This window comes from Ambystoma mexicanum, chromosome 6q (assembly GCF_040938575.1).
Source record: "Ambystoma mexicanum isolate Mex_15411 chromosome 6q, UKY_AmexF1_1, whole genome shotgun sequence".
In the NCBI taxonomy this organism is placed as follows: Eukaryota; Metazoa; Chordata; class Amphibia; order Caudata; family Ambystomatidae; genus Ambystoma; species Ambystoma mexicanum.
In genome coordinates, this window is record NC_090937.1 from 36074770 (window position 1) to 36100873 (window position 26104).

Below are 26104 nucleotides of genomic sequence, written 5' to 3' on the forward strand. Positions count from 1 at the left end.
ACTCCTCGTACCTGGGGGGGGCGTTCCGCGCCCCCTTTCAACCTCCTCAAATTGATGGGGACCTCGCCCTCCTTCTCCCACCTGCACTCTTCCGCAGGTTTTTGCCCCCTTTTCCCTCTGTCCAGATTGCCCCATTCTGCGCCCCATCACCCCCACCGACATGACTCTCCTGCCACCCGCCGTTGCCCTACGCTGCGGCCTGCCCCCCCCCCCCACCTACCCTTCTCCCGAAACCTCCACTACCTCCCCTTCAAGCTGGGCCTTAGATGCCCTGTTAATAATTTCTAGGGCCTCCCTCAGCACCCTGGCATCCACCCTGCCCTTCTTACTAGCTCCCTGTCCCACCATATTGCCCAGATAAAATGACCGTGCACTCAATAATCCCTTTAATCTTACACCTAGCCACTACACCCCCGAGCCAGCCCTTTCCGTGGGCACTTACCCAGTGCAAGGAAAAAACCCCGAAAGGGGAACTAAGCTAAGAAAATAAGGTATCCCAGAATATTAATTAACCTAATTCCACATAATAATACCCCAAAGATACCATTGTATGCTCTATTTCGCTATTATTCTTATATACTTTATTTTATTTTTTTTTTTTTTTTTATTTTTATTATTTTTATTTTAACCTCTTTAAACTAACCTTTGCCCAGACAAAACGTCCTCCTTATTTTCTGACAAATGCCACCCAAAGAAACAAACCCAAAAAACCAGGAGCCACAGCACAACCTTGAAACACTTGTGTATAGGAGCGTTTCAAATGCCATATCATATCCCTACTGCTGAGAAAAACCCCTACCCAAACCCCCCTCCCTTCTCGCCTGCTGTGTGTTTCGTTTTTTTTTTTTTTTTTTTTTTACTGGGCCCCACCGTGCCCTTCCACTTCAGCAGCCTGCCCCCTGGTGGCTCACTCGCCGCACCGCAGGGCCTAGCAGCCCACTACATGAAAGGGAGAGCGGCCCCTTTAAGAGGACCGCTCTGCCCCCTCACTTCAGAAGACAGCACCGCGCGCGAGTACCAGGGAAGCCCGGCACGCAACGGCTCCAACAAACAGACCCCCCAGCCGACCCATTGCCCCCTAACGCCCCCCAAACGAAGCGGGGACGGCACCGGGTCATAAAAACCCCCCGCGACCACGCTAAAACCAACGAGGGATGCACCTCACAGCGGCGCTCCTGCTCCCTCCCCGGCAACCCGAAGCCGCGGCCCCAGCTGGCGCGACCCGCCCTCCCTGATCCAAAGCCACTGACGGCTGCTCCGGTAAGCAGGGGGGGGGAAGGGGTGGGGGTACCTTATGTACAATACCCCCCTAACATGCGGAGTCCGCAATCACCACCCCTTTCTTTGTTTTTTTTTTTTTTTTTTTTTTTTTATAAACGCCCGCCGACACATCTACACCCTCCCCTGCTAAACCTATCCCCGCCACCAAAACCCCTACTAATCCCCTACCTCCTCCTCACCGCGACCCTAGGCCCAGCTACAGGGAAGGCTCGGGAGCAGGCGACAGGACAATCATCAAGTCCTAACCGTCGCCTGCCCCCCGAACCTTCCCCGAGCCCTTAAATACCCCCCCAGGCGGCGCTCTGCCCCACGGCCACTCGCTGGCCATGTGCATCGCCAAAAAACTCCCCGGGGGGAAACGCTTCGCGTTCCCCCCCCGGGCCCCCCTTCTGCCCTCTTCTGTCACTCTGTGTTTTTGACCTTGCTCAGCAGTACTTCGTGCCCGCCTCTTTCAGCAGTGGATTCACATCTGGGGCTGCTGACCTGCCTGCGTTCGATTCCACGGCTATTGCGTCATAATAGGGAAGAGTTCTGATGGAGCAGGGCCGAGCAACAGACGCAGCGCTGGGCGCGAGCCTCGCGCGACGGCGGCAGCAGCTGCTCTGAGAGCATGCGCAGGGCACGGCTGCTCCCCACCGTCGGCTCCAAGGCTGCTGGACCTGCGCGCGTGCCGCCGCCGCTGCCAGGTGAGGAGCCACGCTCGTTATTATGTCTCCTGCGTTTCCTGTCTCCTCACCTGTGACGCACGCCCGCAGCTACAGACTGAAGGCAGATCCGCTCTGGTAGGAAGGCTTTGACACCAATACTGTATCGACTTTGCTATCGGGAGACTGCAGAAGTGGCCTCGTGGTGCACTGCTCGCGCATAGGACGTAGTAATGTAATAATAATAATCTGTGTCGTCTTTAAGAAAATGTTTTTTGTAACTCGCGATGGGACAGTATAACTCCCATGCGTTATGTTATTTGAAAAAGACTTCCCTGAAGGAGCTGGCTTTACCGACGTTTAACTTTTAGCTCACAAATTATACGGTTAGACGGAAAGCATGTGAAGGCTGCGGCTTTGAGGTGGTCCTACCACTTAAATTACGCGTGATTTCCAGAGCTTGCTTGTTTCCTGCCGTTATGTTCTTAGCTCGAACAGCAGTGTGAAACAACTCACCACACACTTTTTTTTCCTCATGCACCAAAAGAAAAGAACATGTAGGCTGTCACTCCAATATAACTTTCACTCAGAAGGATTGATGCGCAGTTCTCATTTATCAAAAAGCAGCCTAGTTTGCACTTCCTTAACTCTGTTTTTTTGCCGGAGTCTTATTCTCTCATCTTCCACGAATGCCTATTGACAAAGCTGCTAGACCCTCCCTCCTCCCAATCCCAGCCTCTGCTATGAATATGTGAGTGGGTTGTTGAGAGAAGGTCACGATATTGAGGCCTGGCCGCATGCTGCTCATTTGATGCCACAATACCTAAATGTTCCCAAACGACTGGGATTCAGTTCCTTGGGGGGTGTATCACAAACACTTTTAACATGTCTGTTAAACTGAAGTCAGAAGAGTCATTGTTGAAAAATGCTGGAGATATGTTAGTTCCTTTGCCCTGAATAGTCCAGCTGCTAGACAAGTCATTGACAATTTGTGGAAAGATTGTTGATTTTGATGCCTATTGGGTGGAGCTGGGGAGAGACCATCCGCACACAGTTAATTTGGTATGTGGTTTATGAAGTTGTTCTCAGCAAAATGTGGACCATATGTGTTTTTAAATGTGACCAAATAAACATATCCTGCTGTAATATAGTGCATGACACTGCTTCCCCCTATTTCTAAGCCCTCTCAAGTTTCACTGCTAATGGGAATGAAGCATGTGCAAAATGAGGAGTTTGTCTGGGATCACACAGTTTAGTAGACATTTCAGCACACTACATGATTTTCAGGTATGTCTGATTATGAGTTTCAAAACCCACACGTAGGTAATTGCTCCAACATGTGCCTGCAGGTATTACCCCCAGAAAAAATGCATTACTGCACCTGGCGGTATCACCACTGGTGGTAATACCGTCATCTTCAATGAAATCTTAAGTGACTTCTGAATGGGCAAAAGCTGAAAACCAAAATCTGGTGGACATCCAACAGTTACCCAGTGGGGACAGTGTTACAGTTTGACAGTATTACCACCTCTGATTTCTCCAAGCTTGTAGCAAGCCCCCTATTCTGGGACAGCATCCATTTTTACCACGTGTTGCTTTCTACAAATGATGCCAGGTGAAGTCATCACTGCAATTGCCTGGCCTCTTCTGAATTGTCTACATCAGCGTAAAGCACGCATTTGTAGTCCGCAATCAGAGAACCCCAGATGCAGAGCGCTCCGCGGGGCTCCATCACTCTCCCCGCCCTGCAAATGCCACTGCTGCGTTCCTACCACATGCTATACATAGAAGTCTCTGGGCGTGTAACCTAATCACGTTTAAATTACGACTCCAAGCAGGGCTTGCCGCTGAAACACCAACACGAAACACGATTTTATTGCTTTCTAATAAAGTCCATTTTCCGCACACCTCAGCAAAATCCCACATGAATTATCGCGCAATGTCATTTGCATTTCTGCTTTTCTTCCCCCAGATGAATGCGTGTGCAGAATGCTGATGTGGTAACCTATGTGGGTTCAGACTACTCGAAAAGCACCAGGACTGTTGTACCATTATGATTCAAAAGTTATGCTAGTGCTTAAGGGCCCGATTCATGGATTTTTTGAAACGGTTCAAAATGACTTTGCACTGCTAAAAAGTGTTTTTGCACTGCTGACACAAACTGATTCATGGAACTGTGCAAACGTGTATTTTTGCAGTGCAAAGTCCATGCAAAGTCAGTGCATAGTCATTTTTGCAGTACAAAATGACTTTGCACTGAAAGAAATACACTTTGTACAGTTCAATGAATCAGGGTTCGTGTCAGCAGTGCAAAGCCACTTTTCAGCAGTGCAAAGTCCCTTTAACTGTGCAAAAAATTCCATGAATCGGGCCCTAAGTGTTTTCAATGTGCAGCAACGTGCGGCCTCGGACTGTCCTATAGGGCAATAGGAAAATGATAAACCAAAAACACAAAATGCTAGCGTGGGCCTGTTTTTTGGGTCAAGGTGGCCCACTCTGTTGGACTATGTTGGCCAGTTTGATAAGTGACCTCACCACTCGAGTAGTAGTTATGACCAGTGTTACAGAATAAATATTATTTAAAATGAACAATTTGCATAACATTGTATCAAAACCTCCCCCTTGGGTAGTAATGCTGTTGTAATTGGCCCTTAGCCACCATGTAAGGACCTATGGGTGAGCCGGCCGGAAAAGCCGGCCCACTACCAAAGTCACCCGAGAGGGAAGAGCAGTTGGGAACATGGCATGCCAGTGTTGTGTGGCATGAGGACACCATCATTAGGCCCTGCTGCATGAAGTTGGAAATGCTGGGAGTACAGTGACGGCTCTCAGCACAGTTCAAACTGAGATATTTAAAGGGATGGCCTGCAAGAGGACCTGGCCTCTTTGCTTATGAAGCACCAATGGATCTTTCTGCTCAGCCAACAATGGTAAAACACAGACTGCCAAGATGCATTTCACATGCAGAATTTAAGGCAAGGGCACCTAGTGGTAGGAGTTAGTGGCATCAAGGCAGTGTTTTTGAGACATTGTATACTGGACATCAGGTGTGTTGGTAATATGGTAATATATATTTTACAGACCGTGTGCAGCAAATGCCAACAAAGTTACCATTGGGGCACTCACTAACCGGTACTAATCTGTTAAGTACACCGGAGAGGAGGGAACGTGACTAGGGTTCGCCATTCTAAGATTGTACCCAGGGCCATTACTGTGATGTGGATGGTTCGTGGTGATATGCACTCCTCGCGGTCTAAGTTTTTGGAATTGTAAGTGTGGTTTCCTACAGTGGTCCAGGTGTGAAGTTTTTATGTATGGCGTTGTTTGGTGAATTTTGGAAAGTTGTTAGTTGTGAGAAACATAAGTTTATTTAACAATCTTTAATTGATTTCTGAAAGATGACTACTGACATTTTATTGGTGCATTATGGATTAAATGAGGCTCATATTTTCAAAGAAAAGTGTTGTGTTGCCTACTTACTCTGCCCTCTTCTGTGCCTGTGCAGCCCATGAGCCTACGCAGTTCTCCTCTTCTTTCTATTGGCTGCTATGTTGGCTATTCAGATACAGAGGAAGCACGTGCTGTCAATAGCTTGTGTCTGTGCTTAATGTCCCTCTGTGATGGGATATGTTTTAATTTCCTTTTCATTTCCTTTTGATCTGTGATGTAAGGAAAATATTTAAAAACATTTCTTTATTTTGTTTTCCTTTCGTTTATCTATGTTATTGGATATACAAATGCTCTTGTTTTATCTTTGTATAGTGGAAAGATTTAAATATAAACCAGAATACTAATAAAAATGTCAAAAAGTGTATCAGTGAAATGTCGGTTTTGGCCCCTCTTTCAGGAGCTCTTTTGGGTAGCAGGTAGTTGGAGCTACAGACCGATGCCGCAGGGCAAGGTGGTTTCTGGGCTATTTTAGGGGTCCAATGGTGGCCAATGAGGTGGCGCAGTGCTTGCCCCAAAAAAGGGAAAACTAGAAACATCACTGTCTTATGGTTGAACTGTGTAATGGTGGCAATATACATTTAGCACAGAGAATTGGAAAACAGAAAGTCAATTTTTTGTTTTGATCAGGGCCCTCTAAGCAGGAAATCATGAGAGTAGGTCGTTGGACATCAGCCAGGTACATATTGTATAATGAGGTTATAGAGAGCCAAGACGTTTTTATGGGAGGGCAAAGGGGGCACTTGCCCAGGGCCCCCACCTTGGAGGGGGCCCCACAAGACTGCTTGATTGAAGAAGTATGATTCCATTGTTCACCAGGCTTACATAGCACACTTCAGGATATTTTATGGGGTGCTGCTGAGGCTCTACACCCATTGCCTTCCTATGTTGACAAGTACATTCTGCCTTGATCAATTCATCATGTATTGCTTTCTGTGTTCACTGTGGTATACATAGTTTGTGTGTTCCTGACGGCACAAATCTAGCATTGTTTCCTTCCTGTAGGAATTGTGTTGATCATGTGCAATAGGCAACAGTGAAATGTATATTGATAAATTGAGTGCCAAAATGTTTCAGAAGTTAGCTCAGTGTGTGAAGCACCCATTGCAGGGATATGTGTTCATATGCAAAACTAAAATATCACATTCCAGCAAGGCTGGCTGAGCCTTTTGCATGTCTGAACTTTATGAAACTGCCTGCATATGTACTTTGGTTTGCAGATCAACATCTGTTGGTGTCAGCAATATACATGCACCAGATAGGGAATGCTATAAAAACTAACATATCATCTGTATGGTGAAGGTCTAGAAATTGGTTTGTTCAGATGGGGTGTTTTAAAACCTAGGCAATCGCCTCCAACAATGGCATAAACTGTTGGTCCAAGAGGTGAATGAGTATCCAAATTCAAGACTATGGAACAAAAGTGTTCATGCTTGTATCCTGGCTTTGACCAGCAGACGATACAGCGACCCTGGTCAAATCATCTAATATCTTACATTGCTTTGCTGTCTTCTGTGAAGTTTGCCTTCTTGCATGCTTCTGGCATCGTTTATCCCATTACTTGATCTTTCTTCTTATGTAGGCCATTTGAGTGAATGGGTAGTAGACAGAAGAGAGCGGAGCAGGTGTTGCATGCCTTAGGCAAGTATATTTCAAGGTCTGCTTGTTTGACACATAAAACGGTTAGCTTTTTGGTAAAAGTCAAAGGTTTTTATGCACGTTTTATAAATGAAAATGTCCCAAGTCATTGATTTGGAAGTATTTAAAGCTTTAAAATACAAAAGACAAACCCAGATTACATTTGGTAAATCACAACGATTGGTATGCTGGTACGTACATACTTCCCTTGATGATGGAGAAAAGGAAGCTAGGACCATTCCCATTTAGCATAACAACCTTCTATATTTTGTTAAATATTTGTCATGCTTGGTAATGTGATTTGTGTACTTTCCAAGTCCGTTTTTATAAAAAGAGATTCTTTTAGTTCATGGTAAGAACTGGAAAAGAAAGGGTTCAAATGCAGAAATTGCAGCGTTGGCACAAATCCCAGCTTCACCCCTTCAGCCCTTAACCAATGTGTGATCCTGGACATCTCATTTAATATTACATTGCCAGTCCCTAAACCTTTCAAAATTGTTAGCCCTTCAGAGGGATTGCCTTCTCAGGGTATGATCTTCATAAAATACTTATTCATGGTTTCACTGGCTATAGGGTTGCTTCCACTTTAATCATGCACATATTTATATCGCACACCACAGGTATTTGTTCCTTTGATATCTAATGGCAACACTATTTGAAAACCATATCCCACTTCTAATCTCAGTCTATCTGGATAAAGACACCTTCCTGGTATCTTCTAATCTGCATCCACTACCCATGCTACCGTATGTATAGCTTTCTTCTTTCTTTCAACTGGTCTCCTCTATCCACGCATGAGCACTTTTGCATTCTGCGAGGCAGCTAATGTGAGTTATCTGTCCATTATGGGTTACATGTACCTTTTACATATAGTCCTGCATTAATACTACAGGCTGCATACCTTCCTGGATGTTATTGATAAAAATGTATCCTGCATGCACTACAACAGTAACCTCTTCGTACACTGCTAGTGTTGGGCTTCAAATGCTACTTATTTATCATTCTGATTAGACAGAATGAAGAAGGTAAGGGGACTTAAAGGGAGTAAACATGCTTATTATGCTGTGAGACAGCATATCAACCTATAGGTTGTAAGCACGACGGGTGGGGGTGGAAGGCGCTACCAGTATTCTTGATCCCTTAATTCCTTTGGTTTGGTGGAGGGGGGGCCCAAAGATGTCTGTGACCAGGGCCCCAAAAGTGCTTAAGATGGCCATGATAGAGAGTATCTGCAGAGCTAGTAAATGCACAACTTAGGGTGGCTTTCATTAAAAAAAATGCACAATCATTGTGCATAAGAACTGTGTAGATTTTGACAATCCATTGCATGCAATCCTCCTCTGGAGTCCCGAAATAGATTGATCAAACGATATCCCATTGCCTGGTCCTGACCAGAATGGCTGCCCAAATTTCCGCTTAGATCTTGCCTCTTCCCTCTCCCCCAGTGGCCTGCCAGCGGTTACCAGGACACCTCTTTTTAAAAAATGTCCAGCCCTTTAGTGCAACCATCTGAGGCTGTGCCAAAAATGTTTCTTGCTGCTGTGAGTTGGAGACTGTACTTACTTCCCCCTTCTGGTGTCACTTCTCATTTCATGAACTGGATGCAATGAAGCCAACCTAAGTAAGAAAGACTCAAACGAGGGCCACCAGGGGGCGCACAGATAGTGGCCGCCTGAACGCCGTGCTCCCACCGAGGCTGGCCATATAAGGGGATTAAGCCCCCCCCGGACCCACCTGGCAGATGCAGTTGGCCGGACCGAGTTGGTGACCAACCCGGCCCTCCCCCGCTCGAAAGAGCAAAGCTCGGTTACCCCAGAGAGATGGAGTACGGGCCTTGCGGTCCGCAAAGGTAGAGCGGTGAACAGACTCATCAGCCGTGGCACCGGAGGAAGAGGCGCGGCCCTCCGAGGCGGGGAAGTCTCGCCGGAGAGCCCGGCCCCCTTCGCCGATCCGCTCCCTGCACTCTCAGGGGGAGCGCACAATCACGGAACAGCGGCCCCGGAGCGGGGCGTGGGCTCTCGCCGCCTCCCCCCCACGCGTCGGAGTGTGTGTCCGGAGGAGTCGGCCCGGCGGACAGAGAGTGCACGCAGTCCTAGACTCAGCATCCGGGACCTGGAGGCAGAGGCATCGGGGCCCAACACCCACCGGAGTCTACCGGAGCGGGCGGGCGGGCGGCAAAGGGGTGGGCTCGGGAGCGGAGGCCTCCCGGGACATGCCAAGCAAAGGACCAAGAGAGGCCTCGCCCACCGCCCCCCTGCAGCCGTGCCCCCCCCCGAGCGGGCCCAACAAAAATCACACGAACCAGCGGAAGGCTCTCACATTGCTGTCGGGCCCACAGCACACCAGCTCCTGGGAAAGGAGTGTGGCCACCCATCCCCCAAGGGGTCCCAGGGGTTTTGCGACCCGCTACCATAAGGAGGGCAGGTGGGGGGACAGAGACCAGTTGTGCCGAACTCAAGCAGGTGGTGACCCCTGGGCCCATCCCCAGGGCGTGTGCCCGCTTGTCACCATCTAGGAGAGCAAAGGAGGCATCAGATGGAGACGGTGGAACGGCGCCGGCGGCCCCCCGCCCTGAGTGAGTGACCCCAGTGGCTTGCCCACACGAGCCCCGTTAAAAATTCCTCCCTCCCCTGGGAACATAAAAAAAAGAAAATACCATCAACCCTGGGGAGTGACTCAGGTGTGAGGCCCCCACCCGGTGCTGGTGGGGCGTGTGCCCACCGAGAAGCTGCCTTCCCGCAGAGGGGGACCCACTCCCCACAGGCTCCCCCAGGACACCCCAGTCCGGATACCGCTGGGTGGGGCCTGGAGGAGACCCCCCAATACCCCCAGACCGTGGCGAACCCATCAGTGGGCACACCGGATGACCGAATGAACTGGCAGGAGGCCCTGCAGGCATATCGATATAAGGAGACGGGGAGCAATATCAGTGACCCTACCCGCACTGAGGACATGGCCCAGCCAGAGGCCTCGATACAGCCCACAACAGCGATGGAAAGGAGCTTTGCATCTATCTTACGGGAGATCAGAGAAATGCGATCAGACATCGTTCAGAAATTTGAAAAAATGGACCAAAGGATAGACAAGGTCGAGGACGGACTTCTACAAGTGGAAACTAACCAGTCGACGTCAACAACCCAGGAGGTTCAAATAGATATGAGACTAGCGACCCTGGAGAAGAGGGACGAGGAAAGGGCCAGGCAGATGGACGACTATGAAAACAGGGAAAGGAGGAATAACCTCAGATTTTACGGGGTCCCTGAAACAGAGGGAGAAACGGAGAGAGATTTAATCTGAATGGTGAGAGACATTATAACCCTCCTCTTCGCAGAAGAGATGACTACAGAACTCACGTTCGACTGGGTGCACAGGGCGGGGGGAAGGGCGGGGAGCCCTCAGTCGGTCCTGGCCCAGTTCCACTTTTACACAGAAAAGGCAAAGGTGCTGGAAGCAGCGAGGAAGGCGGGGGAGATTACCTAAAACAACGCTCGGATCACAATTTTCCAAGACCTCTCCGCCTACACTTTGGCCAAACGCAGAATGTGCCACCCCCTAACGCAGCTACTAAAGGAGAGAGGTGTGCGCTACAGGTGGGGCTATCCCTTCTCCTTGGCTTTCAGATATATGGGTCAACGGACAATGCTGGTCACGGAAGAAGACATAAGGGGAGCCATCCGGGACTATGTGATGGAGCCGACCCCCAGGGGGCCCAGTCGGCCCAGTGGCGGTCGCGGCAGGCACATCTGGCCAGTCGGGTTCCAGGAGAAGAAAAACCAGCTCGAGGAAATTAAAAAAATTGAACACCCCGCTGCCCACAATGGAAGGAGAGCGCAACGACTCGGAGGGAGGATGATAGGGGTGATCTGACCAGCGGCGGATCAGGAATGGAAGTTCCAGAGGTTTCACCGAAAGCAGAGTCCCCTTGAACAGAAAGTATAGGATGGGCCACCGAAGCGACGAAGCAGTGGGGGGGGCTCAAAGAAGTGAGCATTGCTCTGAATGCCTGGCTGAGGAGGGCAGGCTGATGGTCCGGTCAAATGCCAGAAATGGCGGAACTAACTGGCTGGACGCCGGGAAGGGGGCAAGGGGATCACAAGTTAGTTGGGGGTGTTCTTTTGGGGATAGGGATCGGGGGATAGTTGGGGGAAAGCCTAAGGCCCACCCGGGGGGGAGGGAAGGGGAACGAAAGAAATCAAGGGGTGAGACGAAGGGAGCGGGAAGGGAGTAACGATGTGATGAAGCTGACCAAGCGAGAGGGAAACTTAGATTATGGCTGAAAGTATGCCGGCCCTGGGAGTGGGTACCCTGAACGTGCGGGGTCTGAACACCCCCACTAAAAGGTCTCTGGTTTGTAGAGAATTCAGGAGGGCTAGACTGGACCTGCTTTTCTTGCAAGAGACACATTGGGCGTGGGGAAAGGAACCCAAAATGCGGGGGGGGGAATTGGTGAGGTTCTCTGCACAGCCCACAGGACAAAGAAAAAGGGGGTGGCCATCGTATTAGCAAGGTACGTAGGCTTCGAAAAGGAAGCCATACTGAAGGACCCCGAGGGCCGCTATCTGTTGGTAAGGGGCTCCTAAAAGGGCACCCCCCTAACTCTTTCAGTAGTATACTGCCCGAACGAAGACCAAGCTCAATTCTGGGAAGAGCTCAAACTATTTGTCCAGGGCACGATGGTGGTGGGGGGGGCTTCAACATGGTTCTGGATCCAACCACTGACAGAAAGCGGGTAGGCCCCCCAAGCACTAGGTCCACAAATGAAGCCATGGCACAAAACTTCCAGAGGGTTAACTCAGAGCTGGGTCTGGTGGATACAATCCCGATCCCCAGGACGGATGACCCCTCTTTTACATACTACTCTGCCATCCACACCTCATTTTCCAGAATAGATTACATCCTAGTGGACGAGACCCTCTGCCCATATATCACTGTCCATAGGTTCGACCCTGTCCCCTGGTCGGACCATGACATGGTCCGCGTCACCATAGCGGAGGGATGGCATAAAGACCGCAGAGGTCGCTGGAAATGTAACGATGCCCTATTAAAGGATGAGGTCCATGCCCGGGAAGTGTTAGATGCTATAACAGAATTCTTTGAGCTAAATGACAACGGGGAGGTTGGCACACACACATTGTGGTACGCCTTTAAGGCAACCTTACGAGGAGTTCTCATCAAAATAGGAGCCCAAAGAAAGGGAGAGGGAGGCCCAGGAGAAGACCTTGAGAGAAAAAATAGCCCGACTCCAGCCGGGGGGGACCCCCGGATCAGCCCCTTGAGCGTGGCCGGGTGGCCGCTCTGGAGGACTACAGGCTCCAGCTAACTAGAATGGTGAAGGTGGTGAGGAACACCCAGGGGTCCATAGGTTATGATACTTCCCACATAGGAGAGGCCTTCTGCCAATATAACGAAAAATTATACTCGTCAGAATACGACGGGGGCGATGCCCAGATAGAAGACTTCCTGAACTCCATCCAAGTCCTGGCCCTGACGAGGGAAATGGCTGAGGGGTTGGAGGGCCCGGTAACCGAGGAGGAGGTGGATAAGATGATTAGTGGGATGAAGGTGGGAACTTCCCCCAGGGAAGATGGCTTCACAGTGTATTTATATAAAAGGTTTCGCTCTACCCTAGCCTCGCACCTGGTGAGGGTTTTCAATTCCGTGCTGGAGGGGGGCATTCTCCCCAAATCCATGATGGGGGCCATAATAGCAGTGCTGCCCAAGGAGGGTAAGAACCCCGCAAAATGTTCTTCATACTGCCCCATATCATTGTTAAACATAGACGTGAAGATCCTGGCCAAGGTGGTGGGGAGGCGGATGGAAGGGATAATGCCGAAGCTGGTCCATGGGGATCAAGTGGGTTTTATTAGGGGAAGGCAGGGATCGGACAACATCCGCATAACAATATATCTGTTTCATTACGCTCAAGAATCTGAGCTCGAAGCATGTGTCCTCTCCTTGGATTCAGAGAAAGCCTTCGACAGGGTCGAATGGAGATACATGGAACTCCTCCTCCAAAAAATTGCCTTCGGGGCACACATCAGCAACTGGGTATCCGCATTCTACATAGCCCCCACAGCAAGGGTCCAAGTGAACGGGAAGTTGTCAGAGTCATTCCTCCTCACCCAAGGGACAAGGCAGGGCTGCCCACTCTCCCCCTTGTTATATGTCCTTACGATGGAACCGCTAGCCATAGTGGTCAGAGCACACCCAGATATCAGGGGGATTAGAAGAGGTGAGGTAGAATTTAAGCTTTCCCTGTTTGCGGATGACATCTTAGCCTACCTGGTAGAACCCGACTCCTCGCTACCCTCCTTCTTGTCCTTGGTGGCCATGTTTGGGTCCTTCTAGGGACTGAAAATCAACACAACAAAATCAGTATTGCTCCCAATGAGGGCACGAGACCCGGAGCTAGACCCCCTGGATAGGTTCAACGGGATTGCAGTGGGGAAGGACTCTATACGATACCTGGGCGTCCTGCTCACCAGGGACCTGACGAAACTCTCCACCACCAACTATGACCCCAAAATGACAGGGATCACATCAGACCTGAGGAGATGGGGCAAGATGATTTTGTCCTGGTATGGCCGGATGACAGCGGTAAAGATGAATGTACTGCCACGGCTTCTGTACCTCTTTACAGCGCTCCCAACCAGCGTCCCAGATCAAACCTTTAGGGATCTACTGAACGCAGTAGGAGACTTCATATGGCAAGGGAAAACCCAGAGGACCAGGAGAGCCATCCTGACTGTACCAAGGGAGAAGGGAGGGTTTGGGTCACCGGATTTTCATCTTTATTTCCGTGCCGCCCAGCTGCGCGTCCTCCTGGAACATATGAAAGAAGGGATGGGGACATACTGGTCATATTTAGAGGACATGTATGCCCACCCTCTAAAGGTTCGCGACCTCCTGTGGGCACCACGCAAGACATTCCCGAGAAACCTGAAAACCCACCCGACCCTGGGAGTTCTTTAGGAAATCTGGAAAGAGAGTCCCCAGACTGCTTACCTTACTTCTTGGCTGTCCACGATGACTTCTTTCTGGGGCCACCCTCTCAAACTGGGTAGAAGGGGGTTTCGGCAGTCCCAGACCTGGTCAGACATGGGAATGGAATGGGCAGGGCAGATGTTCAGAGAGGGTGCATTTCTAGTGTACGAGGAAATGAGGGACGCTCTCAGTCATGGGTCCCTTTCTATCTTCGAATACTTCCACCTCAAGGGCATCCTCTGCGACTAGTCATTGGGTCAAAACCTAAGGAGAGAGTTGACCCCCTTCGAAAAGCTCCTGGACACGGCGACTTCAAGGAAGGAGGCTGTATCTAAAATGTACAAAATCCTGAACACCAGCAACCTCCCAAGAAGGAGGAGTTTCTTTTAATTCTGGAACGACCTGGCAGGAGAGGATATTTCAGAGGACGCTTGGTCAAGGATATTTAAAATAGCATTCCATGGGAATTTATTCACCTCGGACATGGAGCATAATTTTAAGATTCTGCAGGGGTGGCACAGAGACCCAGTGAAACTGTCAAAGATGTTCCCAGGGGTGTCACCAAGATGCTCAAGGGGACGGGCCAGGCGGGCACCAGGAGCCACATGTGGTGGCACCGCCCAAAAGTCCAAGTCTTCTGGGGGAAGGTTAGGGACTGGATTGCAGAGGTATCAGACGAACTTCTCCCACTAAATCCTCTGACAATGCTGCTGGGGCTCCCCCCGGAGGAAACGGATATACATAGGTACCCAAGGATGTGGGAAACAATGTTGAGGGCGGGTAGGGTGGCCCTGGCACAGAAGTGGAAGAGCCCGGAGACCCCCTCCAAGGAAGATTGGTTGAAAAAAGTGAAGAACATGTTCCTGATGGACAAACTGACTGCAATGGTGAATAACGATTCTGGTTCATTCCTAGCAAACTGGTATGGGGTGCAGCAGACCTGGGGATGGGACGTTCACTGACACCAAGGCGAGGTCCTGATGGGGACCGGGATGTGCCATGAACAAACCGGGTGCCCACGGCCCAGGGGACGGCGGCCTCAACTCAGCCGGCAAGATGGTCACCAATCACATCATCTCCTAAGTACAGGATACGAAGAGAACATTCAGAGTCTCCCGAGTTTCAAGTTCTTATTTGGGGATGGGGGGTGAGGGGTATGGGTTTAATGGGCTAGTTGATTGTATACACTTCGAATTTGCATTGAACCTGTTTGTAACAATAAGAAAATGTGAATAAAACTAAAGTTTTTTTAAAAAAAGAAAGACTCACACACAAATAACGAAATGAAAAGACTTGTTCTTTGGAAAATGGCTAACACAATATAACATATATTGCAGTGAAAAACGTATTTACATGTTGTAAATCAGCATGTTGCCTTAAAGGAGCCAACATGCCCCCCTTATTTCAGTAAAGCTGATGCAAAGAAGTTCAGTGTGAAATAAATACGTTTTTAATAGTTTTCTTAAAATTGTTTTAAATTTCTTTTCTGTGCTTCTCTAGGCAAGGGCTTACCTCATACAATCATTGTTTTTTTCATAATCTGCCTGAGCCCTCTGTGAAAGGCCTGCATGGTAGCTCATGAATTCGCATGTGGGAAAGATTTTCAAATGAAGTTACAGTATTTTCATTTACTCTGGCACAGTAATCTCTTCACCACACATTTTGTCCCAAAGCTCCCAATTTGTTTTAGAACTTGCAGTGAATTATATAAATGTGGATTAATCTCCAGTTAATAGAGGTTGGTGCAGTGTTTGCTGATAAAGATTGCAGTGTTATGGCTGTCCTAAAGTTGTGTGGTCTGGACCACGTTCACTGTTATACATTTCCACATATGTGTTGGTAACAAATGTGTGCTGAGTGTGAGTCAATGGGTGAAATTACTTCCTTCTCCTCAGTGCTGGACTTGGATTGGATTTCCTTGGGTTCTATTGTGACTCGTTGTCCTTTGGGCTGTTTCCATATTGCACCCTTTGCTGCGGTGTCCCAAGCATCTTTTTACTTAAAAAACTCAGAACTGATATTTGTGGTCTGGGTAGGATAATCATCAGGTGAGCATATGCACTGGACTCATGGCAGGCCGGCTGAAGATGTATGGGGGCCCAATTGAATTTAAAAAACATGCCACCAGTCTTATGAAAGTTAAAAAAGAGCGTCAGCAATGGACTCTTGTGGTGTAGTAGTTCAGTGTTATCCCTCAAGGATTTAGGTTGTTTGACCGAGGTACAAAATCACGGCGTAATTGACTGTAGTAATTTTAGCTGAAAATACATTTTACCTCGGTACAAAAAAATAAACCCATGTCCCCCCAAACCGCCAGTACACCCCCTAGTTACCTTTTCTCCATCTGCCGCCTCTCCTGTACCCTGCAGCGTCAGATCCATCCATCGAAACGCGGGTTGGATCTGACGCTGTAAGGTCTCTTTGTCTCCTGCCACCAATGCTGAGGAAGTGGGGGACACCCCTGCAACCGCCAAAGCCAAAAATACCGAACATGGGGAGCGGGGGACACCCCTGCAACCCCAGCTCTTCATGTTCGGTATCTTCAGCTTCGAACTAATGGTGTTGACCGAATTCAGTCAAATCTACCATTCAACCAAATTCTTTCAAACAATTTGTCCAAAACGATCCCTAAGAGCCACCATCCGCCTGAACCTCCCACCCCACCCCTCTCCCCTCCAACATTTTCAGCAAAGTTACTTCACTGCACTGGAGTTGGGTGTTGTGTGCATGCTCACACTTCCCCCTTTCGCCTCGCATGACATGCATCTAGTGGGGCAACTATCCTGACGTTACAGGACTCAGTAAAGGCTAGATTGGCCTTCTGGTATTCCCGAAACTTCACATAGGATTCCAGGAACTGACACAACAGCAATGTCATCCTGTATAGCTCCCTGGTCTATTATTGGGCTGTAGGCTTAACTGTGTCACTAACTTTCTGCACTGCGGCTATGCCTGGGAGAATGCTGTGGTGCCTGTGACATCTGCTGGCCTGATTGCTTCCACCCATACCTTCTCAGCTTTGAGTTATTTGTTCCTCCTTGCTGATCCTGCAGCACTTCCTCATCAAATGGAAAACCAGTCCCAGCCCTTCATGCTGAAAGCTTCCAAAGAATCTGACCACTGTTTTGCACAGAAGAACCTTTATACAACCAGCATCATCCAGCTCAACAGTAAATGTGCAACTCGAAGAGACTGGATCTTTTTGGTCTTTTTGTGTGTTTTTTTGCCATGTTATTTGTTTGCACGTTGTATATTTTTAGCCCATAAAATAATTTGTGGCATGCCATGCAAAATGAATTCAAAGACGGCTGACATAATCTCTTGCTGTTCCTCCATGATCAGCAACATAATCTCCTGCAAGCTTGACACAATTCTTTATATTGAAATAGCAAATAATTAATGTCAAGCAAACCAAAGTAAAAATGATGTCCACCAGTAATTGTTCTCTAAGAAAAACATGATATGCATTCTTACTGTAGATAATATAAATTGATCTACAGTTTTTTTTTTTATATGCGCAGCTAAGAACCAAACATGGATTTCATTTCAAAAGCAATTTTCTGTAAATAACCCATTCCTTTAGAGCATGGGTGCCCAACATACGGCCCGCGGGCCAGTTGCGGCCCGCCATGGCATTTTGTCCGGCCTGAGAGGCACAAAGAGTTTCCTAATGGAGTGCGGTCCGCAAGCAGCATCGGCCGCCCTCCATTAGGAAAGTCTTTGAAACTCTTCTCTTCCGGGCGGACAAAACACTGGCCTCATTGGCTCAGGGCACACGCACCATGTAGCTCCTACGAGCCACGTAGTGCGTGTGTGCTGCACCAATGGAGGGCCAGCACGACGGCTGGCGTGACCATAAGGCTTGATGCCGGAAGGCATTTCAGCCTTGCCATGCCCACGCCAGCCGTAGTTCCAGAGACCTCGCCAGCGTTCCAGCTAGCCTGCCTTCCAGCACGTCCGGTAAGTGGTCTGTTTGTTTGTGTTTGTGTTTGTGTGTCGGGTCTGTTCTGCTGTATGTTTGTGTGTATGTTTGTGTTGTGCTGAGATGCGGGGGTGGGTGTCGGGTGTGCACGAATGTTTGTTTTTGTATGTCTGTGTTGTGTATGTTGAGATGCGGGGGTGGGGGGTGTCGGGTGTGCATGAATGTTTGTTTTTGTATGTTTGTGTTGTGTATGTTGAGATGCGGGGGTGGTGGGTGTCGGGTGTGCATGAATGTTTGTTTTTGTATGTTTCTGTTGTGTTTGTTGTGATGTGGGCATGGGGGGGTTCAAATGTGCATGAATGTTTGTTTTGGAGTGTAAGTGCGGTGTATGTTGAGATGCAGGATCTGTATGGGTGCATGTTTGAGAGTTTGTGTGATGAGTTGGCGTTGGGGGTTCAGGTCTTTATGGGTGCATGCTTGAGAGTGTGTGTGCTGAGTTGGGGGTGGGGGAGTTCAGGTCTTTATGGGTGCATGCTTGAGTGTTTGTGTGGTGAGTTGTGGGTTGGGGGGTTTGCGTCTGTATGGGTGCATGCTTGAGAGTGTGTGTGCTGAGTTGGGGGATGGGGTGGTTCGGGTCTGTATGGGTGCATGCTTGAGTGTTTGTGTACTGAGTTAGGGGGTGGGGGTTTGGGTCTGCATGGGTGCATGCTTGAGAGTGTGTGTGCTGAGTTGGGGGGTGGGGGGTTTGGGTCTGTATTGGTGCATGCTTTTGAGAGTGTGTGATGAGTTGGGCGGTGGGGGGGTTCAGGTCTGTATGGGTGCATGCTTGAGTGTTTGTATGCTGAGTTGGGGGTGGGGGGTTTGGGTCTGTATGGGTGCATGCTTGAGAGTGTGTGTGCTGAGTTGGAGGTGGGGGTTTCGGGTCTGTATGGGTGCATGCTTGAGAGTGTGTGTGCTGAGTTGCGGGTGGGGGGGTTCAGGTCTGTATGGGTGCATGCTTGAGAGTTTGTGTGCTGCGTGAGGGGGTGGTGGGGTTCAGATCTGTATGGGTGCATGCTTTAGTGTTTGTGTGCTGAGTTGGGGGTGGGGGGTTTGGGTCTGTATGGGTGCATGCTTGAGTGTTTGTGTGCTGAGTTGGGGGTGGGGGGTTTGGGTCTGTATGGGTGCATGCTTGAGAGTGTGTGTGCTGAGTTGGGGGGTGGGGTGGTTCATGTCTGTATGGGTGCATGCTTGAGAGTGTGTGTGCTGAGTTGGGGGGTGGGGGGGTTCAGGTCTGTATGGGAGCATGCTTGAGAGTTTGTGTGCTGAGTTGGGGGGTGGGGGGTTCGGGTCTATATGGGTGCATGCTTGAGTGTGTATGGTGAGTTGGGGGGTGGGGGTTTCGGGTCTGTATGGGTGCATGTTTGAGAGTTTTTGTGCTGAGTTGGAGGGTGGGGGGGTTCAGGTTTGTATGGGTGCATCTTGAGTGTGTGTGTGCTGTGTTGGGGGGTGGGGGGTTTGGGTCTATGGGTGCATGCTTGAGAGTGTGTGTGCTGAGTTGGGGGGTGGGGGTGTTCAGGTCTGTATGGGTATTGGTTGGGGGTGGGAGCCATGGGGCATAGTGTTTGGTTGGGGGTGAGGGGGCCATGGGGCATATTGTTTGGTTGGGGGTGTGGGACATGGGACATAGTGTTTGGTTGGGGGTGATGGGGTCATGGGGCATAGTGTTTGGTTGAGGGTGGGGGCCATGGGGCATAGTATTTGCTTGAGAGGTGGGGGTCCTGGGGCATAGTGTTTGGTTGGGGGTGGGAGCCATGGAACATAGTGTTTGGTTGGGGGTGAGGGACATGGGGCATAACGTTTGGTTGGGGGTGAGAGGGCCATGGGGCATAGTGTTTGGTTGGGGGTGGGGGCCATGGGGCATAGTGTTTGCTTCAGGGGTGGGGGCCATGGGGCATGGTGTTTGGTTGGGGGTGAGGGACATGGGGCATAGTGTTTGGTTGGGGGTGGCTGGGGCCATGGGGCATAGTGTTTGGTTGGGGGTAAGGGGCATGCTCACACTTCCCCCTTTCGCCTCGCATGACATGCATCTAGTGGGGCAACTATCCTGACGTTACAGGACTCAGTAAAGGCTAGATTGGCCTTCTGGTATTCCCGAAACTTCACATAGGATTCCAGGAACTGACACAACAGCAATGTCATCCTGTATAGCTCCCTGGTCTATTATTGGGCTGTAGGCTTAACTGTGTCACTAACTTTCTGCACTGCGGCTATGCCTGGGAGAATGCTGTGGTGCCTGTGACATCTGCTGGCCTGATTGCTTCCACCCATACCTTCTCAGCTTTGAGTTATTTGTTCCTCCTTGCTGATCCTGCAGCACTTCCTCATCAAATGGAAAACCAGTCCCAGCCCTTCATGCTGAAAGCTTCCAAAGAATCTGACCACTGTTTTGCACAGAAGAACCTTTATACAACCAGCATCATCCAGCTCAACAGTAAATGTGCAACTCGAAGAGACTGGATCTTTTTGGTCTTTTTGTGTGTTTTTTTGCCATGTTATTTGTTTGCACGTTGTATATTTTTAGCCCATAAAATAATTTGTGGCATGCCATGCAAAATGAATTCAAAGACGGCTGACATAATCTCTTGCTGTTCCTCCATGATCAGCAACATAATCTCCTGCAAGCTTGACACAATTCTTTATATTGAAATAGCAAATAATTAATGTCAAGCAAACCAAAGTAAAAATGATGTCCACCAGTAATTGTTCTCTAAGAAAAACATGATATGCATTCTTACTGTAGATAATATAAATTGATCTACAGTTTTTTTTTTATATGCGCAGCTAAGAACCAAACATGGATTTCATTTCAAAAGCAATTTTCTGTAAATAACCCATTCCTTTAGAGCATGGGTGCCCAACATACGGCCCGCGGGCCAGTTGCGGCCCGCCATGGCATTTTGTCCGGCCTGAGAGGCACAAAGAGTTTCCTAATGGAGTGTGGCCCGCAAGCAGCATCGGCCGCCCTCCATTAGGAAAGTCTTTGAAACTCTTCTCTTCCGGGCGGACAAAACACTGGCCTCATTGGCTCAGGGCACACGCACCATGTAGCTCCTACGAGCCACGTAGTGCGTGTGTGCTGCACCAATGGAGGGCCAGCACGACGGCTGGCGTGACCATAAGGCTTGATGCCGGAAGGCATTTCAGCCTTGCCATGCCCACGCCAGCCGTAGTTCCAGAGACCTCGCCAGCGTTCCAGCTAGCCTGCCTTCCAGCACGTCCGGTAAGTGGTCTGTTTGTTTGTGTTTGTGTTTGTGTGTCGGGTCTGTTCTGCTGTATGTTTGTGTGTATGTTTGTGTTGTGCTGAGATGCGGGGGTGGGTGTCGGGTGTGCACGAATGTTAGTTTTTGTATGTCTGTGTTGTGTATGTTGAGATGCGGGGGTGGGGGGGTGTCGGGTGTGCATGAATGTTTGTTTTTGTATGTTTGTGTTGTGTATGTTGAGATGCGGGGGTGGTGGGTGTCGGGTGTGCATGAATGTTTGTTTTTGTATGTTTCTGTTGTGTTTGTTGTGATGTGGGCATGGGGGGGTTCAAATGTGCATGAATGTTTGTTTTGGAGGGTAAGTGCGGTGTATGTTGAGATGCAGGATCTGTATGGGTGCATGCTTGAGAGTGTGTGTGCTGAGTTGGGGGGTGGGGTGGTTCATGTCTGTATGGGTGCATGCTTGAGAGTGTGTGTGCTGAGTTGGGGGGTGGGGGGGTTCAGGTCTGTATGGGAGCATGCTTGAGAGTTTGTGTGCTGAGTTGGGGGGTGGGGGGTTCGGGTCTATATGGGTGCATGCTTGAGTGTGTATGGTGAGTTGGGGGGTGGGGGTTTCGGGTCTGTATGGGTGCATGTTTGAGAGTTTTTGTGCTGAGTTGGAGGGTGGGGGGGTTCAGGTTTGTATGGGTGCATCTTGAGTGTGTGTGTGCTGTGTTGGGGGGTGGGGGGTTTGGGTCTATGGGTGCATGCTTGAGAGTGTGTGTGCTGAGTTGGGGGGTGGGGGTGTTCAGGTCTGTATGGGTATTGGTTGGGGGTGGGAGCCATGGGGCATAGTGTTTGGTTGGGGGTGAGGGGGCCATGGGGCATATTGTTTGGTTGGGGGTGTGGGACATGGGACATAGTGTTTGGTTGGGGGTGATGGGGTCATGGGGCATAGTGTTTGGTTGAGGGTGGGGGCCATGGGGCATAGTATTTGCTTAAGAGGTGGGGGTCCTGGGGCATAGTGTTTGGTTGGGGGTGGGAGCCATGGAACATAGTGTTTGGTTGGGGGTGAGGGACATGGGGCATAACGTTTGGTTGGGGGTGAGAGGGCCATGGGGCATAGTGTTTGGTTGGGGGTGGGGGCCATGGGGCATAGTGTTTACTTCAGGGGTGGGGGCCATGGGGCATAGTGTTTGGTTGTGGGTGGGAGCCATGGGGCATAGTGTTTGGTTGGGGTGAGCGGGCCATGGGGCATGGTGTTTGGTTGGGGGTGAGGGACATGGGGCATAGTGTTTGGTTGGGGGTGGCTGGGGCCATGGGGCATAGTGTTTGGTTGGGGGTAAGGGGCATGGGGCATAGTGTTTGCTTGAGGGGTGGGGGCCATGGGGCATAGTGTTTGGTTGGGGGTGGGAGCCATGGAACATAGTGTTTGGTTGGGTGTGAGGGAAATGGGGCATAACGTTTGGTTGGGGGTGAGGGGGCCATGGGGCATAGTGTTTGGTTGGGGGTGGGAGCCATGGGGCATAGTGTTTGCTTGAGGGGTGGGGGCCATGGGGCATAGTGTTTGGTTGGGGGTGGGAGCCATGGGGCAGAGTGTTTGGTTGGGGTGAGGGGGCCATGGGGCATAGTATTTGGTTAGGGGTGAGGGACATGGGGCATAGTGTTTGGTTGGAGATGAGGGGGCCATGGGGCATAGTGTTTGGTTGGGGGTAAGGGGCATGGGGCATAGTGTTTGCTTGAGGGGTGGGGGCCATGGGGCATAGTGTTTGGTTGGGGGTGGGAGCCATGGAACATAGTGTTTGGTTGGGGGTGAGGGACATGGGGCATAATGTTTGGTTGGGGGTGAGGGGGCCATGGGGCATAGTGTTTGTTTGGGGGTGGGGGTCATGGGGCATAGTGTTTGCTTGAGGGGTGGGGGCCATGGGGCATAGTGTTTGGTTGGGGGTGGTAGCCATGGGGCAGAGTGTTTGGTTGGGGATGAGGGGGGCATGGCGCATAGTATTTGGTTAGGGGTGACGGACATGGGGCATAGTGTTTGGTTGGGGATGAGGGGGCATGGGGCATAGTGTTTGGTTGGGGGTGGGGGCCATGGGGCATAGTGTATGCTTGAGGGGTGGGGGCCATGGGGCATAGTGTTTGGTTGGGGTTGAGGGGGCCATGGGGCATAGTGTTTGGTTTTGAGTGAGGGGGGCATGGGGCATAGTGTTTGCTTGAGGGGTAGGGGCCAGGGGGCATAGTGTTTGGTTGGGGGTGAGGGGGCCATGGGGCATAGTGTTTGGTTGGGGATGGGGGCCATGGGGCATAGTGTTTGGTTGGGGATGGGGGCCATGGGGCATAGTGTTGCACTCCAAGAGTGAACCCAATAATAAAGCTAAAACAGGCACAGTTAGGAGATAAACATCCTTTGCTTTTTGAGGAAACCTGACTCAACGAAGGCCATACTCTTCTTGGGCAACCCAAACAGCAAACTATAGCAGTCCAAAATAACGGAATGTCCAATCAAGGGTCAATAATATATATATAATTTAATTAAACAGATGATATACAATAACTACGTGACACACAGGTCAATGTGGAATTAGGCTGATCTTTTTCTGAGACAAAAACAGAAGCCCTCATAAATAACTGAGTCTTGGTTTCATTCTTATAAATAGACACATTAGCTTACAGGGAGTATTTTAGATTATAATGTACTTTCTTGGACAGTTACATTTATAACTGACTATGCCTGGAAAACCTGGCCAAACACAATCTATTGTTTTCAGTTGACTGTAGGTCCCCAAAGTTATAAAGCATTTCATATTGCCAGAGACTTCTCAAAGCAAGCTCTACTGGAAGAGCTGTACCTTTATCCCAGGTCATATGAAAGGGTAGAAATGGTGTTGTGATACAATGTTTAAAGTTAGTTTAAAGCTGATTAAACTGTGGAACCACATACAGTTCCATATCTCGGACTCCCAATGTCATATTACAAAAACAAGCATATGTGCATTAGTTTGACCTTTGCCACATCCATACATACGACGACTACCTGCATTAAGTGAAATCTTGCTAGAAAGATAGGATGAAGTGACATGCTTTGTCGAAAGCGAGATAAACATGGAGATGTGATTTTATTGTATAAGCTGTGGTATACCAATAATATATATATATATATATTTGCAATTGTGGAATTGTTCTGCCTAAAATGTGTACTTAAGTGATGTCATATGCTGAGAAGAAAGTGCTGGATGTGTGATGTGTCATTTGCCCCATGGGTTTGGTTAACCAATCAACTGCATGGACAAATAGGAACAGATGTACTTACTTTCCCCTTATGGGTGGATGAATCTGGGTATTTAAGCTCCAACACATAGGAAGAAGAGAGATCATCAGTAAAATATAGTCTGAATTCCAGTTATGGCTACTGAGTGGCTCTGTGCTTTGTGTGACTTGGCTGAATTGGGCAACTCTGCTTTCACATCTCAAATGGCAATTTTTATTTCAAGCCTTTTTAATCCACCATAACTTTGATGGTGTTTGTATATTGACAGAATGATTGCCTGTCACTGTGTTCAAAGAACTGAGACCAAGATCAGAAATAATGCATTTCATGGGTGTTTATTAGCCTTTTGATAAACCCTAGAAAGGAACGTGAAAGGAGGATGGCAAAACTCAACACACACTCTGTCAGGATGGTTGTTTCAATCCTAAAATAAAGTGTCAGGATAATAAACAGTGTGGTTCACAATCAAGAGTTCAAAACAACAGTGACTTACCTCCCTTTTACTCCACAGGGGGACATCAACAAAGTGCTTAACGTTCCAAAATTCACCAAGTTCCAAACTCTGATAAAGTCCTCCCGGTGTCACACACATGAAGTGTCCACAAGTCATCAGTCCTCAAGAAGGTTGTCTCTTTCCCTCCGGGGGCTTCCAGGGAATGGTTTGTTTGGTCCTCTTAACCTTTCTTCATGTTCCCCAGGCAGTTGACCCAGGGTTTATGTGCAGATAAGCTTTTCCAGGGTTTTCCTGAACACTGCCTACTAGGTTTCTTCCTTCACATTCTCTCCTGGGAGTGCATCCAGAGCCTCTCTGAGAGACTGGGTACATGATCAATGCTTTGCAAGATCACCTGACACACCCTACTGAGGTTTGGCAAAGAAGTATGGCTTTCTGCTCACATTACTCCAAAGTCTCATGTGTTGTCTATTTGTGTCCCTTGTCTATCTTGGCTAGCCATAAGCTCTCCCGTATTACCCAAATTGACCTTTTACAATTGACCTTTTGCACAATTGACCTAATAATAGTGGTCCTAATTGACCTTCTGCACAATTGACCTTTATATTATTTTAGTTATTTTATATATGTATTGGGTTGGTTTTGGATTATAAATATTATAAGGGGATTGGGTGGGGGGTTGCAGGGGGTTTTGGATTGGGTGGGGGCTGCGGGGGGTGTCCCCCCACATATATGTCCTAATTGACCTTCTAAATTAGGTCAATTCTCCCGAGGTCAATTCTCCCGAGTTCAATTGTGAAAAGGTCAATTAGTATACAACCAGCTCTCCTACCTCTTCCCTGGTGGTGTGGTCTCATCTCATTCATATGCTAGCCTCTACAACCTCCCCTGGACCAAACATGAACCACTGGAACCTCCATATTATTGCTGCCTAGTGGACAGTGGTCACCCCTTCTTTCCTACAATGGGCGGACAAGGTTTTTGATTTTTAAAATCCGGTCTCCTTTCAGAATTCGGAATGTGGCAAATATTTTCTCCATGGATTATGATTTCAAGGCAACAAAAAACAATCAAGCCCCTGTCCAGCTCCCGTAATACACTGAACCCACAGTGATCAACTGTTCCCAGCACTCAGAGACATTCCAAGCTTAAAATAGCTGTGCTTCAGGTTGTCCTGTTTTTGTTTTGTTTTGACCCTAAGCACATTAATGTTAAGGTGAGGTGACTTCAGGAACAGCATAACAT

The 26104-nt window shown here is 49.1% G+C and overlaps 1 protein-coding gene across 5 annotated transcripts in view; it reads left to right on the plus strand.

The window, feature by feature from the left end:
- ARHGAP24 (Rho GTPase activating protein 24) overlaps window positions 1-26104 on the plus strand; it is a 1622143-nt gene that overhangs the window by 1098604 nt on the left and 497435 nt on the right. The window contains exon 1 of one of the 5 annotated variants that reach the window (XM_069630412.1): window positions 1836-2063. The exons of 3 other annotated variants lie outside the window; for them this stretch is intronic. Coding sequence is in view for 1 of the 2 variants with exons in the window: in XM_069630409.1 (XP_069486510.1) it covers window positions 1892-1967 (76 nt within the window). In the remaining variant the exon portion in view is untranslated. Of the gene's footprint in view, window positions 1-1835; window positions 2064-26104 lie in introns of those variants that run through there. One more of the 5 variants, XM_069630409.1, reaches the window with a different exon arrangement.